Source organism: Plecotus auritus (assembly GCF_963455305.1).
Source record: "Plecotus auritus genome assembly, chromosome: 3".
Lineage (NCBI taxonomy): Eukaryota > Metazoa > Chordata > Mammalia > Chiroptera > Vespertilionidae > Plecotus > Plecotus auritus.
Genome location: NC_137772.1, coordinates 147,717,804 through 147,735,493, shown reverse-complemented (window position 1 = coordinate 147,735,493; position 17,690 = coordinate 147,717,804). Strand labels below are relative to the sequence as shown.

At 37.2% G+C, this 17,690-nt stretch overlaps 1 protein-coding gene across 24 annotated transcripts in view; it reads right to left on the bottom strand.

The window, feature by feature from the left end:
• PPFIA2 (PTPRF interacting protein alpha 2) overlaps nt 1-17,690 on the bottom strand; it is a 492,483-nt gene that overhangs the window by 21,527 nt on the left and 453,266 nt on the right. For 18 of the 24 annotated variants that reach the window (XM_080661577.1, XM_080661567.1, XM_080661586.1 and 15 more), the window contains 4 exons: nt 11,601-11,801; nt 3,657-3,719; nt 2,277-2,306; nt 348-541 (listed from right to left, as the gene is read on the bottom strand). In XM_080661577.1, the coding sequence (XP_080517703.1) occupies nt 348-541; nt 2,277-2,306; nt 3,657-3,719; nt 11,601-11,801 (488 nt within the window). The remainder of the gene's footprint in view (nt 1-347; nt 542-2,276; nt 2,307-3,656; nt 3,720-11,600; nt 11,802-17,690) is intronic. The other 6 variants (XM_080661584.1, XM_080661568.1, XM_080661587.1 and 3 more) reach the window with 1 other exon arrangement.

Below are 17,690 nucleotides of genomic sequence, written 5' to 3'. Positions count from 1 at the left end.
TTATTTATAAATAATTTTATAATATAAAAACATACATAGATAAAAATCACAAACATGGGATTTCCAAAGATAAAGAAAAAATTATGCTGTATGATAATTTTACAATGTACAGTTTGATAAGCTTTGGGCACCTAATCTGCACACAGTGGTACATTAGATAGGCCCTGTAATTTGCTGCATGGAAATATTTTGTCAACTAGATGTTCACAGAATAGCAAATACTCTCTATTTCCTAAATATCTCTTTTTGAATTAGTTACATCTCTTTTTGATTTAAGCAGTCATGCGCTGCTTAAATATGTACATTATTTATTGTTTTACTTTAATGACTCTTTGGAAGAAACCTACCGATGGAAACTATCCACCATTTTTAAATGGACACGGAGATCCTTTTTTGTTAGATGATCTAACATTCTTGCATCTACCAAGCACTCCATAAAGTAACTTCGGTATTGAGGTAACCCCAGGCTGGGAAGCCATTCATTTCCAATCCACTCGTGGTTCATATCTCCATATGCCAGGGTCTGTAGGAAAACCGGACACTAGAATTGTTTTATAGCAGTCAAGTCTCTTAGCCAATAAAATGAGATGGTAATTGGGGGGTATTGTCTATTATTATAACTGATATTTAATTGCTATGATATATGGAAACAAGGCCGAACTAATATTTAACCTCCAAGATGCGATTTACTTTGGTACAAAGTGGAACTCCGTGTACATGTATCAAGGTACTTGTCTATAGAAAATGATGTTTTTCATTTTGTATTCTCAAAAGGAATTACATTTTATACAAACGTGCATTTTTTAATGAAAATTAGAATTAATGCCATAATACAAATGCTGAGCTTAAGTGTTCTTTACATAAATAGGTTTAGTTAATTTATTTTATTTGACTGTTAACTAATACTCCACCATTTGCTTCTCTTTGATGATGTGACAATGCTATGGTGTAATGGCAAATCATCCTAATGTAAGAGAGAAAATAGTACATGAATAAGAAAGGAGCAACAAGGCTAGAGAGACAGAATGCTGAAGTTTTAGGTGTACAATTGTCATTACTTAGTGAAGCATGAGCCATATTTCATAAAGATGATTGGAAAGAATCAGTCTTTTTTAGAAATCAATCTACATAGACCCTGTACTTAAAGAAGTAGGGCATTTTAAAAAACTAAAAATGGTAATCCAATTCTTAAATATAACAAGATGAAATGATCTTACCAAACGCTGTTTGTAACAGCCAAAATGAAAAGTAGAAGCAAACATCACCTCTAAACCAATTTTCAGTAAAGATTATTACTCTCTGTTAATTTTATAGTGTTTGTCCTTATCAAATGACAACTGGAATTGCATATTTCTAACAAAAATCTAGGTGCTTCCTTTTTTTGGTGTGTTCTTAAAAATGATGACATTCTTACCAAATCAAAACCTAATGCAGTGCTAATTTACTGAATGTGTAAATGTAGTTCTTAATAATAACTACTGAAATTTTCCTTATAGTCAAAGGTTTGAATCGCATTAACTATAACACACGTTACACCGCTGGATAGTGGGGATAGGTTCTGTGAAATATGTCCTTAGGTGATTTCATCATTTTGGGAACACCACCGTGTGCACGTACACAGACCTGGAGGGTATAGTCTACTGCACACCTAGGCCATGCTGTGAAAGCAGCCTTTCAGTGACCAAAATGTTGGTACATGACTGTAATTCTTTCAGCTATACAGCATGTGGAATGCTAGGAAACGCGCAACTTCCTTGTGAACATGTTTGCTCCAAGTGAATATGTGTGTCTTCTATTGCCATCCTAATAAATGGGAGAAGCTTTTGACTTGCAATTGCAATGCTGACAGCATCCCTCCCACCCCAGTCTTCACACACTTCCCACTATACTTGAAAGCAAATGTGATTCCAAATAAATGTTTAATTTCCCCCACCCTTATATCCAAGTTGAATGATCCCTGATTAAATATATTCATGGGTGATTTCAGAGAAATTTAAGTTACAGTTGATTCTTTTGAAGAATAAATGAGAGTTCCTTTTAAAAAGAGGCCAGGTGTAAAACGATAATCATCCTCTTTGCAAAATATGGTGATCTAAAAGGATAAATATAATTAAGCATAATAAATATAAATGTATGTTAGCCTAATTTTGGGCGAAGGGAAGATTTATAATTTTGTATATTCAATTATAATATTATAATTTAAAATAAAACAGTTTCTTACTTTATATCCTCATAGGGTACTAGTGATACTGTTTTAAAGCATTTGAATTTCCTACCTGGGCCCAGCTTCCTTCCTCAGATTCTTTCTGTGTTAGCAGCAGAGAGTGATTAATAAAGCAGATAAGTGTAAATTAATTTCAAATTATTATAGTGAAATTTCTAAAAAGCAAAACTGTTATTGAAAGTGCTAATTATGACAGATGAAGCTAAAGACAGATTCTTATTCAGATCACAACAATCAATTTAGCAGTTCAAAGGCAACTACTAATTAATAGTTTCTAATTAATTCTAACTAAATACACACATATGACACATGGAATTTTCATGATACATTTGATCTGGTAATTCTAAACTCTTTTTAATTCTTAAAAGTGTGTTCTTTCCCAAATGTAATGAATTATAATAAAAATTTCTGATCATATACATAAAAACATAATACACAAATGTGGACATATATTATAAAATATACATTATATATGTATAGCCTGCAATACCCCTATGCAGCCCATTGTTTTACACACACACACACACATGCATGCGTACATACACACACACACACTCATACAAGCATACACTCACATATATGATGGAGAACTCTTATATAAAGTAAATTAACAAAGTGGGAAAATAGCTGCATCCCTCTAAGAAAGTTTTGTGGTAATCAAATAGATGTCTGCAACAGCCAAAACAAGCAAAACCAAAAAAGACAAAACTAACACAACAAACTAAACCAGAAGTGGAATTAGTCCTGGGCATTGGCATTTTTATCCACCATAAACAGGATAATACGTTTTTCAAATAGGGATGAAACTGAAAGTAGATTTAAATTGTTAAAAAGTTGGTAAGAATAAAATGCATGTCGTGCTCAACTTTGCTACTTTAAATTTAAAAAATGACCATATGTAATATATTTTTAAAAGTAGACAATTACAATCAGTGTCACCAAGAATTTTTTAAGCCTGTTCTTTGAATACCAAATAATAGAACATTTTTTGGAGGGGGGATAGGGTAAAGTGCTCTCTCTGAAATGCTAAAATACAAGAAATAAAATGATTGCATTAAAAATGAGTATTCAATCTAAATTTTTCTATTACAAGTTTTATTGGGTTTGGTAATATGTATTAAATGTGAATGTGCCCAATACTAAGTGATATTTGTTACCAATGTTGCAAAATGGATATATAAGTTGTTACTGAGTAGTGTTTGCATATTACAGATGCTTATGACATTAACCACATTATCACAGTCTAGCACTGCTTCACTGAAAAATGTCAAAGTGCACAAAACTAAAACCATAACAAAAATGTTAGTTATTATTACATCACACTATAGAACCATACCCCATTATTTCAACCCATCGTGAACAAAACAGCTTTATCATCCAAATAGCAGCAAAGTAACTTTTCTTCATGTTCAATAGAGCCGTATGGACTAACCGTTTTCGCTGGAGCTGCAAGAGTTTCCATTTCTTCATGCGTCACCCAAACGTTGCCTGAAGGCTGCAAGGAGGCCCGGAGGGAAGCAGTGGGACCCAGGGAGGGAAGCGTGTAAAGAAGAAAGGCAGAGCCACAGTAAGTCAACACCACAGCAACACAGCGTGCTCCTGCCGCTATGCTATGCACGGGAGAGCATTGCTGGCTTGCTCGTGGCTCCCCTTTGCTTCTACTTAAAAGGATTAAAAGAAAGGCATTCTGTGGAGCTCCTGTAAGACAGATTTAAAATAATACTTTTGTGTTTATTAATTCGGAAAATGACTTAATCAAAACTTCCCTTTCAAAGATATGTGGCAATTGTAGCCACAGAGAATGGATTGAATTTGAACTGTAGAAGAGTGTATTTTTAAATTGTTTTCTTCAGAAAACAAAGGCATATACGTTTTGTTCTGTTATCACCAGTATTCCATTCACAGAGTTTTGATTCTTCAATGTCCTTGGAAAGAGAAAATTGGTTGTCAATAAAAAGCTAAAAGCACTGTTATAACCTGTCTGGAAACCGATGTCAACTTTTTCCAAATGTATTCTTCCTTTTACAATTCAGTAAATGTGCTGTTTCCCTCTATTCTTATAGAAGAAAAGGAAGTGAAATGCTGTTTTTATTTAATAGAAGGTATTTCCAGCTTTTCTATATACTGTTAGAAATTACAAAATCTATTTCCTAATTTTTCAGCAGTCTCCTCTATCATTATAGAGAACATGATGTAAAAGAAAATTTTCCGTCCAGCAGGCACTATTCTACTATAACACATAATTTACTTTCCAAATAAAACAGCCCATGATATTTGTTTTATACACTGAATAATGTACAATTTCTAAACCAAAGTCCACTTAGTAACACAAAGGATCAGGCATATCGCTGATGGTCATGGCCACTGGGAACCACTTCTCATCAAATCCCACCATTTCACCGGGAAACATCTCCAAACATTGCAAGGTCATCCAAGTACATCAATCCTCCAGTTACAATGGAATTTATATCCTACCCATTGCTTGTTACTTGCTTAGAACGTGTTTAGTTTTAAAGAATTGGAAATAGAAAAGTTGATACCCCAACAGGTCACCCACATAATTTTCTCTAGTCTAGCCTTTGCAAGCATTCACATAAGTACCATGTTTGAATTTCCTTCTACTATAAATAATACAGTTTAAAATAATTTAAAAATAGCTACATATAAACTAAAATGATGAATGTAATTCGATATGAGAAATTTCATATATAAGAAAATTACACATAATTGACTAACAAAAAAGAGTTGAGTAGTAAATACTCATAATTATAAGTAAATCATATGGGAATAAAAATACAACAACCGTGAACAGTCATCATATATATGTACAGAATTCTCATTTCTCTACTATTTGGAAATTGGAGTATATCTGATTATTTCTATGGGATATAACTGCACACACCTGTAAAATATACTTAGAATACAAGAGCCATCCCTGTCATTAAAATCCCTTCCCCTTTACCCCTCAATTTCTGGGATTGATCTTAATTGTAAACCTTATGGAGCTCGTGTTGAGTATTATGCTAAAAAGAACTTCCCACTCATCTGTCACATGCCCTTTATACCCAGTGGTCACAGAGCTTTGCCCAAGTGCCTGTGCTGTCTTCAAACTGAGCTTCGGTGATGATCACCTGATAGGAAATTTGTTTAAGCCCGTCTGTATTTACAATGATTTCTGTAGCCTCCACCTTGACTGTGAATTCAAATAATGATCTCCCTCCCCGTCTAAGAAACCTAAAATGCATACATGTATAATCTAACAGGTTATCTTAAAGTTTATATTTGCCAATCTGTTACCAAATTCTTGGATGGGCAAAGTGCTGTAAGCTATGGTTTGAATCTGTACCTTTATATGCAACATGAGTATATGTCCAGTGCAATTTTCTACAGTATGGTTGGCAAACCTTCTGAAATTATATGTTACTCATTCACCTTTGATCTTTAGTTCTACTAGTGAGGAACACTGTCTGCTCTAGAATCTTGTAAAGTTACTCATACAATAGCTTCTACACAGCTCAATCAATTAGCCATTAGTCGAGGTTTTAACAAGTTTATTTTATAAGCAAGTCCAGATGTAGCAAGATATTCAGACTTCTTTCTTTTCGCCACCAACTTAAGGGATGGAGCTTACATGAGGTAATTAATAAAAGGGTGAGGTAGAGCATGAGAGTTTCAGCAGAGAGCGTATCTTAGTGAATAGCTAGAGTAAGAGGCTTTGAGCAACACTAGGCAATGTGGACACTGGTGTCTTGGTCCAAGGACAGAGTACAAAAGCTAGGCTGGAAAGGCATAAAGGACAAGCATCACATCATTGGTTGTAATTCTCTGAGAGTCACTGAAAATCATCCACTCCCTGCCATTGGACCTGAAGAATGCAAACCAGTAGTCATTTATTTTTCTGTGTGGCTAATACCATCTGAGTCTAACAAGTGATTGATTTGATTTCAATTACAATTTGTGAAATTATCTGGTAATTTAACAAATTATAATCAGGAGGCTTGCATTCTACCAGTTCCACTTCTCAGTAACTACCATAGGACATTTCCTAAACCTCTCTAAATTTTAAACTCTACTTCTGTTAAGTGGCTAAAACCACACACTTCATACTAGAAAATCACTGAAAGGTTTACGTTACAATATAATATATTCTGATACATGCTGGGACTATGATGATGCAGGTGAGATGCTGACTGAACTAAATTTAAGGAAGCCTCACTTTCAGGGGTTTGCAAGTGCAGGGTCGGCCGCCGATAGTGAGTGTCACCTTAAATTTTGTGTTTGAGATGACCCCTGCCTCAACTAGGTCCAGATGGAGTCGAATATTTAAACAGTATTATCAAATGAAAACTGGGAGAAAAATTCCTAAAATATGTGAAGGTTTAAAGGACTCACCGAATTAAATCATTCAGGAGAAAATTATGACATAAAAATAAATGTCAAAGTGAGCTTAAGAAATAAATCATAAAAATTAATTAGGGGAAAGTAATGTATTCTCTTGATGTCAGAAAAATAACATAAGTAAAGCAGCCAGAACTTCAGAATAAACCTTAACCTTACCTAGTTGGAAGTAACTTCTGTTGCTACTTAAGTCATTTTGAAGTATTTTTTAATTTATGATTGTACTAGAGTTCCGCTGCACGAAATCAGTGCACGGGTAGGGTCCCTAGGCCTGGCCAGTGATTAGGGCCAATCTGTGTGGCGACCGAGGGCCCCACTCACACCCGTCTTGGCCTGGCGCCACCTGCTCACCTGCTCCACCATCCTGCCACAGTCCCACTCTTGTCGGGGCCCATTGGGGCAGGCAGTGCCTCCACTGCCACCCACTGCCAGCAATGAGTCGCTGACGCCTGCCATGTTCAGCGCCGCCCCCTGGTGGTCAGCGCACATCTAACTCCCAGTCAGTCGAACTCCCGCGCATGGGGACAATTTGCACGTTAACCTTTTATTATATAGGATTCCAAAGTACATTGACTTGAAATTTACTTTCACATTCAAAATGGCCTAGATCCACATTTTTCCCTTTTCTGAATTGATGTTTCTCATAAGAAAATACATATTTTCCATTATAATAATTATACCTCATCTTATTCACATTAAAGATTGAGGTTTATAAGGTTAATAATAATGAAAGGGGGAACCGAAGCAGATTTGATGGATGCTGTAAAAGAGAAAGAAAACTGATGGAGTACAGGAAGCAGGAGATGCACCTGTTAGGATCATAGATTCTGGGGGAAACCACATAGGAGTTTGCCCTTGGACAAGTCACTTAACTCTCGGTACATCAGTTTTCCCATCTGTAAAACAGATGTATTAAAAGGACTTATCTTCCTAGTGTTGTCGTGCGGTATTATTACATTTAAAACACTTAGAATAGGGGTTGGAACTTAATGTCAGCTATTAGTACAATATCATTAGAAATTTTGTTAAGCAATCTGCACCCAGACACATGTTTAGTTTAATAAATAGTCTGTCTTTCCCCTGTACTTTGTGCTGACTGATGCCTATCTTATGCCTTACATATCTGATCAAACTTGCTGAATTATATTTTTACCAAAGATCATTTGTATTTGCTCACAATCCTATTTATTTCCATTGCACTTTTTAAAAATCAGGTGACTTAAATATAAAATAAAGTAAAAAATAAAGAAATTTGGCTTATGTATAAGTTGAATTATTTGAAAAGCCTAGATAAAGGCAAATCTTAAAATACATTATCAATGAGATATAACTTGGTCAAAGTCGGGGAAGAAATTGTAAATATCTAGGAGGATTTTGCACTCAAATAGCTTTTTGAGTATCATGAAGTTATCACTTTAAAAAGAAACTCAAACTTGTGAAATTGATGATGCTTTATGGATGAGGTTATGAAAGAGTGATAATGTGGAACTCCAGGCAATGGAATCATACTCAAAGAAAGTATTAGGTGTTTCATCTCAATTTAAAAGTTGTGAACATTTACATATTTTTACTTAAGAAAAAATATTTAAAGCATGTAACTTATTCTTTATGACATACTTTTAAACCAAATATTCTTTAAAATTAATGATGGTGATGTCAATTAACTGACACCTGCGTCCCTATTCTATTAGGTAAAAGGCCTTCTACAGTAACACCAGGTTAGGAAGAAAGAAAACTGGAAGGTTAGGACTGGAGAAAGGAAATAATCAATGTAAACCTCAGATTTTCCTTTTGATGGTTTGGTCCATTTTATCTATACGAAAAGGAGGCAGAATCAGGCAGAAGTTCTGTTCAGCTGGAAAAGAAGAGCCTAAGTACCTTGTCATTTTCTCCTGAGAACTTGAGTGAACAGATAAGATACACCTGGCTGAGGAATCCAAACCCAAACCTCAACCTACAAAAGAACTTGAATGATCTGGACCAGGCGTCCTCAAACTATAGCCCGCGGGCCACATGCGGCCCGCCGAGGACATTTATCCGGCCCGCCGGGTGCCACTGCCTGTCCTGCTTAGCAGCCGATTAGTCCCGGGCCCGCAGTGCGCATAGGAATTTGTTCATAGTTTTGTTTTTTTTAAACTATAGTCCGGCCCTCCAACAGTCTGAGGGACAGTGAACCGGCCCCCTGTTTAAAAAGTTTGAGGACCCCTGATCTGGACTAATTGCAGTTTTCTGGACATTAAAATATTTCTTAAAAAAAACACTTTTGTATGTTTTCGTGTTTACTTGATGCAGCGGATTCATACTAGAAGTTTAGAAGTTTAGTTTTAGTTTCTTTTTTTCTTCTTGAAAAGCAAATCATACTTTGATATATATACTAGAAATGAGTAACTACTTCCACGTAGATGGAATAGAAAAAAAAAGAGCACTCAGTAGATCATTTTTAAAACAAATAGAAATTAACTTTATCTCATGTAACTTGAACTAATATTTGGCAAAGGGTGTATATCTTCTGTGAATAAAGAACTTTTAGACATTAGTAAAAAGATGAAAATTTCTACAATCCTACAGGAAAATGGAAAAGATTAAAAATAGGGAATTCATTAAATACTAAATCAATAAGCATATCAAAATTTTAACTTCACTAGTAATTTAAAAAATATAAATTTAAGTAATGTGATAATCAGTGTTAACAAAAGGGAAAGGAAAGGCCTACCAGTGGTCGGCAAACTCATTAGTCAACAGAGCCAAATATCAACAGTACAACGATTGAAATTTCTTTTGAGAGCCGAAAACCGACTTCTGTGCATGGGCCAAGAAGTTTCAATCGCACTGTACGTGTGTGCCCACACGTGGTATTTTGTGGAAGAGCCACACTCAAGGGGCCAAAGAGCCGCATGTGGCTCGCGAGCCGCAGTTTGCCGACCACTGCATAGCATTTTGCTTCTATCTCGCATTTAGAAATTAAAATATATCATCTCCTACTATACCTACTCGTAAGCACGTCTGACTTTCCTCGCCATAGTTGCCCTCTCTGAAGTCAGGGCCATACACATTTAGTTCCTCTCTAATGGTGGGTAGGGTAACTTGTGAAGCATCGTTTTTAAGAAGGATACTTACGGATTATCCACAATTTGCCAGGCACTGAGTTAAGGCTTCGGGACTATGGATAATCTGATAATATTTTTGCTTGGCCTAGTGCGGGATGAATCAAGGAGAGAAAATTATAAAATGGTTTTTCTAAGTACCCAGATGGAAACTCAGGAAGGAAACCAGAGCCAGGCGTGGAAGCTAGCGGAAGCTTTGTAGAAAAAAGACATTCAGGAATCATTAGATAAAGGGTGAGTTGAAGAAGGATGGTAATCTTGAGTGGGAAGATGATCCAGGCAGAAGAAAGATCAATTACAAAAGCCGTTAATCAACCAAGAGCACAAAAGCTTAGGCAACTGAAAGAAGTTCTGTGTTGTTGGGACCTGATCTGAGGAAATAAAGCTTTTGGTTGAACTGAGGCTAGATTATGAAGTCTCATACACTCTTTTCACACTTGATTGTTCTTTGAACAACCAAGCATCCACTCACCTTTAATAGTTTTTACATCCCTTTAGTTTGCTTAGGTCTTTTTAGAGAAATAGTGCTTAATTATTCTATTTTCCATTAAGAATTAAACAGGATGCTAAACAAATGATAAGGTATATTCTATTTTCCGTCTTGAAGCTGGAACTCCAAATGCTCTTCATTTTGCAAGGCTAGAAATTTTTAGTAATTTTGTATGCATTTTCTCTTGGGAGGAGAGTGTTGATATAAACCAGTTGTGATCCTTCTTTCTCAGTTAGAAATTGTTGAGGAAACTCTTAGATTTGTTTATAATTCGGTTTGCAATAACTTCACTTTAATGCCTGCTCAGTTTTTGTTTTGAATTATTTTGTAACTGGAGTAGTACTTCAGCTATAGTATACAGCATTTATATATAATTGAAAATACGTTATACATAAGTTTTTAAAATTATATATTTTCCACATGTAATTTAAGAGAAAGTTAAAATGGAATTATGAAAGAAAGAAAGAAAGAAAGAAAGAAAGAAAGAAAGGTTTTTAAATTTAATGTATTTCTGGCATTAGAATCTAGTACACTGGGAAGGAATATAAAGGTAGATACAGTAAAAATGAAGCAAATTCTCCAAAACCATTTAAGACCAAATATAAAAACTGCATTAACATAATATCCCTTTACTATCCACCACTGAAATTTACTTCCTTTTTTCATAATATATTATTCTGTATAAGAAATGGGGCCAGAGAAGTCCAGTTAACACAGAAACCACATCCTTTATCAGCAAAAGATATAATTCAGGACTAGACAAAGGAAGAATGAATATCATTTGAGAGTTTTTCTAAGTATTTAAATTAATCAGCTTGTGTGCATATTTTTAGGCATTTTTTATTTCCTAATTTTAGGATATGGTAAAATTATGAGAAGGATAGGGATTTATAAATGAGAAGCTAGTAGAGTTTGAAGGGAAGTACCCCACTTGGTATTTATAAAACATCAAATAGTTCTGTACTTTCATAAATATGAAAATCGCATCAGAAGCTGTGCATTAAGTATTGTATCTTCAGAAAACACTAATGCCAACAGCTAATCACCTGAGGTGTTGAATTATATTAAAAAAGGGGACATCCTGAAAATGAGTTTGCTTGGGGTCTAGTTGGTTGGGAGGAAAAAGAAAAAAAACACACACATTAGTCTAGCGACTAGTTCAAAAGTCTATCTTGGTTGCAGCCTTCAAATCTGATAGCAATCACAGCTCCGCAGTTGAAAACCTATTGGAAGGAGCAGCAAGGTTAATGAAGAGCAAGCTAAATCTCTCCAGAATAATTCACGCTGACATGGAAATGTGTGCTGCCACCATTCTGCTCTGTGGACTCAGAGATGCTGTTATTCACCCAGCCCTGCGAGGGGGAAGGAGCACAAATTGACTCACAGTTCGGGATGTTGGAGGAGCTGAAGGGCTTGTTAGGGAAACCATCTCCTGGATTGCTAATCGGAGCTTTAAACGATGCAGGGGATTGCTGATTCCAATTTCTCTCTGGATCTCAGTGTCTGACAAAGCAGACATGATGGCACCGCTCTTCACATTGGCTCGGCAGGCTGCCACGTACCAGGCAGGCATTCCCAACCAGAGCTGTTGGATAGAAAAAAATACATACCAGATTACAATAATAATTAATATGTTAGTGTCTCTTATGTGCCAGGCACTGTTCTAAGTACTTTACATGTACGAACCCTCTTGTTTCTACCATCCAGTGAGATAGATGCTATTATTTTCCCCAGAAGAGACAGATGAACAGGGACATTAAGTAACTTATTTTAAAATTTCAGGTAGACAGTGAAGATTTGAAATTGAGTTTCCGGAGTCTGCAAAGTAACAACTAAGTATTATTATTTGGGATAAAATTAATAGTTGTGCAACACCAAATACCCCCTTGGAGTTACAACAAGAACAGCTACAAGCTGCATTTGGTAAAGGCTCAATCAGTGTTTGTTGAATGAGTGACTTCAATTTATAATTCTCCTTTGGGATTCTGAGTGTGAGAAATTCTGTCACAGAAAGAGCCAGCTACCACCTCCAGCCCCATAATTTTGATCAAAGCCTGCCATGTAGCTAAGCCACATTTATCACGCATCAACCTACACCATGTAATGCTTGTGTGAAATTAATTAGAGGTTCTATATGAACAAACTTATGGAGAATGAAATGTGCCAATAAAAGACACTAAATTTATAAACCTTTAGCTAAAGAGAGTAACAACATGAATAATGAATTAGAAATTAGGGATTTCAATTTTTCAAGTTTGCTGTAATGTTCTTGAGAGATATTTGAATCAGCACAGCACAGTGACTGACACTCATCGTAAGCCCTGGATGGATGCCGATTCTCAGGCATGTTGTGGCATCTGGATTACATATACTTAGAAAATGAATGTTCCCTCCACTTTCCCTCATCATGAGTTATGGGTAAAAAACCATCCTTTCACTTAGCTCTGAGTAAGAAGCAGAGCACATACAAATGAGCAGTTTAAACCTGGGTTTTTCTTTTTTATTAAATTTAATAAATCTTTATTGTTCAGATTATTACAATTGTTCCTCTTTCCCCCCCCCATAGCTCCTCTCCACCCAGTTCCCACCCCACCCTCTGCCCTTACCTCCACCCCACTGTCTTCATCCATAGGTGTACGGTTTTTGTCCAGTCTCTTCCCGCACCCCCCACACCCCTCTCCCCCCGAGAATTGTCAGTCCACTCCCTTTCTATGCCCCTGATTCTATTATATTCACCTGTTTATTCTGTTCATCAGATTTTTTTTATTCACTTGATTTTTAGATTCACTTGTTGATAGACATGTATTTGTTGTTCATAATTTTTATCTTTACCTTTTTCTTCTTCTTCCTCTTCTTAAAGAATACTTTTCAGCATTTCATATAATACTGGTTTGGTGGTGATGAACTCCTTCAGCTTTTTCTTATCTGTGAAGCTCTTTATCTGCCCTTCAATTCTGAATGATAGCTTTGCTGGGTAGAGTAATCTTGGTTTTAGGTTCTTGCTATTCATCACTTTGAATATTTCTTGCCACTCCTGTCTGGCCTGCATAGTTTCTGTAGAGAAATCAGCTGATAATTGTATGGGTGCTTCCTCATAGGTAATTGACTGTTTTTCTCTTGCTGCTTTTAATATTCTCTCTTTGTCTTTTGCTCTTGGCATTTTAATTATGATGTGTCTTGGTGTGGTCCTCTTTGGATTCCTTTTGTTTGGGGTTCTCTGCGCTTCCTGGACTTGTAAGTCTATTTCTTTCACCAGTTGGGGGAAGTTGTCTGTCATTATTTCTTCTAATAGGTTTTCAGTATCTTGCTCTCTCTCTTCTTCTGGCACCCCCATAATTTGGATGTTGGTACACTTGAGGTTGTCCCAGAGGCTCCTTACATTATCTTTAAATTTTTGGATTCTTTTTTCTTTTTGCTTTTCTGGCTGTTTTTTGCTTCTTTGTATTTCAAATCTTTGACTTGGTTCTTGCGGTACTCTAGTCTGCTGTTAGGTCTCTGTATAATATTTTTTATTTCAGTCAGTGTATGTTTAATTTCTAGTTGGTCCTTTTTCATATCCTCGAGGGTCTCGCTAAATTTATTGGCCTTTTCTAGGAAATTCTTGAAAAACCTTATAACCATGGTTTTGAACTCTATATCCAGTCATTTGCTTTCCTCCATTTCTTTCATTTGTGATCTGTTTCTTTATCTCTGCATTTTCGCTGCTTCCCTGAGTTGGTAGAGTAGCTTTGTGTGCTAGGTGTCCTATAGGGCACAGTGGCTCAGCCTCCCCAGTTACCTGAGGTGGACACTCTTGGTGCACCCCTTTGTGGGCTGTGTGCACAGTCTTGTTGTAGTTAAGCCTTGATTGTTGTTGGTATCACTGGGAGGAATTGACCTCCAGGCCAATTGGCTGTGAGGATCAGCTGTGTCTATGCTGGGAGAACTTCTGTGCTGGAGACACTCTTATGAGACAAGACTTGCAAAATTGCAAAAGCCTCTGTGCTCAGCTTGGATGGGGCAGAGTTTCAGGGTGGAGCAGACAGCCTTGGTTTCCCATCAGCCCTGCCCTATGAGTCCCCGGGGTCTCAGTGTCCCTCGGTAATTGCTGCAAACACCTCTGAGAGAAAGCCGCCCAAGTGTTTCACCCGCTGCCAGACAGTCCAGTTTCTCCCCGAATGAGTCGAGCTTCCCAGAAACTCACCCGGAACTGAGGTTCAGCGCAGTTGGGAGCTTCCATCTCCCTCCCGCTTTAGAAAGCCAGCCTCACACTCAGCCGCCCATGCACACAGCCGCCCATCCTCTCTGCGTGCACGTCTCCATACCTCAGCCTTTTGCAGCTCCTCTGAGTCTCAATGTGCTTTCCTCTTTTCTTCTAGTTGTAGAATTTCCACTCAGTCAGCTTTCCTGTGGTTCTGGATGGTGTCCGTTTTGTCTTTTAGTTGTGGTTTTGATATTGTTGTGCGAGGCAGCAGTTTAGGTGTTTACCTATGCCGCCATCTTGGTTTCCCCTCCTAAACCTTGGTTTTGCAATAGCCAAAATACTAAGTTTATTTTTATTTATTTATTTATTTTTCCAAAATACTAAGTTTAGAGGGCTGTTTATTTGTTGATGGGAACAGATAGAGCAAAAGGAGAGAATGAGAGTGAGAAAAGTGAGAAGAGGAAGACAGAAAACAATAAATCAGCAAAATGCAATGCCAAGTATCAGAAGGCCTGGCTCTATCTAATTCTGTCCCTATCATCAGTGAGTCATGTGACCCTCTAAACCTCAGCCTTATTTTTCTCATTTGTAAAGTGAAGGGATTCAGCCTCATTACTCTAAGTGGTCGGCAAACTGTGGCTCGCGAGCCACATGCAGCTCTTTGGCCCCTTGAGTGTGGCTCTTCCACAAAATACCACAGCCTGGGTGAGTCTATTTTGAAGAAGTGGCATTAGAAGAAGTTTAAGTTTAAAAAATTTGGCTCTCAAAAGAAATTTCAATCGTTGTACTGTTGATATTTGGCTCTGTTGACTAATGAGTTTGCCAACCACTGCTCTAAGGCATTGTGTTGGGCAGCTTCTAAGATGGATCCCAATGAGCTCCCCTTTCTAATATTCCTGCCCTTGTATAATCTTGTTCCTTTGAGTTTTTAAGGAACAGACTATGATAAAAGTGAAGGGATAGTGCTTTTCAGATTAGATTATAAAAAGACCAAGGCTTCATTCCTGCTAGCCCTCTTCACCTTTTTCCTCTCAGAGCTCTTGTTCTGCAGGAAGCCAGCTTCCATGTTGTGAGAAGCCCCGTGAAGATGCCCACATGGCAAAGAATAGATGTTTCTGGACAACAGCTAGCAAGACACTGCATCATGACTGTGAAAACCCAAGTCAGCTTGAAAGTGTATTCTCCCCAAGTCAAGCCTTGAGAACACTGCCACACTGGTGGTGAGAGACTGAAGAGAGTCGTAGCTAAGCCATGTCCAGATTCCTGACCCACAGAAGTCATGAGGAAAAATAAATGCTCAGTCTGGAGATAAGTTTTTACATAGTAATAGGTAACTAATACAGATATCCTTTATTTTAAAAAAGTCTGCCACATTGCCCAAACCGGTTTGGCTCAGTGGATAGAACGTCAGCCTGTGGACTGAAAGGTCCCAGGTTCGATTCCGGTCAAGGGCATGTAACTTGGTTGTGGGCACATCCCCAGTAGGAGGTGTGCAAGAGGCAGCTGATCAATGTTTCTCTCTCATTGATGTTTCTGACTATCTATCCCTCTTCCTTCCTCTCTGTAAAAAATCAATAAAATATATTAAAAAAAAAAAGTCTGCCACATTGAAAGGCTACTTGTCTCTATAAGGGAAACAAAAAGCCAAGTCTTTGATTCAATGTGGATCAGGCTGTGATTGAAATAAAAGAAAGGAGAGAGGGGATCTAGTATAGTGCTTGACTGAATCTTTTATATACTCTTCCAGCAGATTAGGCCAAGGAATTGACCTTACCTAGACAGATATGATTAGATATGACTGAAGATGGTACTTGACCTCTTAGTTTATAAACACAGGTTGTTCAAAATAACTAAACATCTCCATATACCTTCGCTGGACCCTAGTTATTTTCCACTTCCTCTCTTTTAAGTACGATATTTGGATTTCAAAACCCCTGCCAAAACAAAACAAACAAACAAAACAAAAAACAAAACAACTTGCGGAAATTTTTGGACTTATCCAAATGCTTGCCAATACACTGTTATCAATGTCATTCATGATTAGACTTAAAAGTTTTTGGTGTGGATAAATGGTGTATGAAGCATCAGGCTTACTTCTCTGCATCATTCTTAGCAGGCTGTATGCCCAGGAGGTGCTAATGGAGGTGAGAGTTAGGAGCTCTCATTCATTGGATCACCCTGCTCATTTATCTTACTTCATTTTATAATCTGAGTCACTTTAAGAAGCACATTATGAGCAATTTTTGTATGCTCAGATATGTTTAATTAGCACAAACCTCACTGCCTGTCCTTTCCTAGCCCTTTAAAGTCAGTAAATCTGTTTATTTTATTTTATTAAAAGGATTGTTTTCTTCACTTGCCAAAATAGCAGCTAACTCTCTGTCAAAGTATAGCTCACTTTATTGGAATGAAGCTGATCAAAGAAAGGCTATGAAATTTGAGGGGTGCTTCCTTAAGCATTTTGTTTTATAAATTATTTCTAAAATATAGAAATTTTAAAGACATGTTTGGAAGAAGCAGCTCTGATTACTAAAATGCTAAAAATCCCCTGATAGAAGAGAGTAAAATAAAGCAAGACAGAGTTTCTTTCTTCCAGGCCAAGGAAAAAAAAAAACTTTTCATATCTATCTATACAAGACCATTTTAAAAACTCATAAGGGTTTTAATTTTTTCTCATTGATCAACTCTTCTGCTCTGGGTATGATATGCTAATGAATGTGGGTAACTTTATAATCCCAAACCACTGGAAGTAATGAGTTCTAATTGCCTCCGGCAGGCAGGAAAAGCCCGTGTTCTTCTTTGCCCTGACATTGGCATATCCCAGAAGCCCACTCTACTCAACTAAATAGAAGGGGCAGTGAACCCTCCTGATAAGTAGCATGAGGGACCCCTGTGGTCAAGTATGCATTTCCAGAATTGTCCTACTTGGCTCCTGATGCCCTCCACTCTGCTCAGGTATTACTGAATTTTCCCAGCCCCCTGCGTTGTGCAGGGAATGCTGAATGTAGCTCTTGTTTTATCATAACATTCAGTTTAGACACAGAAGAGAAAAAGGGGATACATCTTCTGTTTTATTCCAAGTGGTTAAATCTAGCTGGTCCCTAGGCATTAGAGAATTAGGTTCAGGAATTATACTATAAGCAAAGGAACAGTTCTCTGCAGTTAGGTGGACGTGGTATCTTTTGGGAGAATGCCAAAAATGGCTCTTCTCTGTAACCTGCTGGTGAGAAAGGACCCTGGACTGATGGGCTGGGACCAAGGTTTTCTTGCAACAAAAAAATGTGGCTCAAA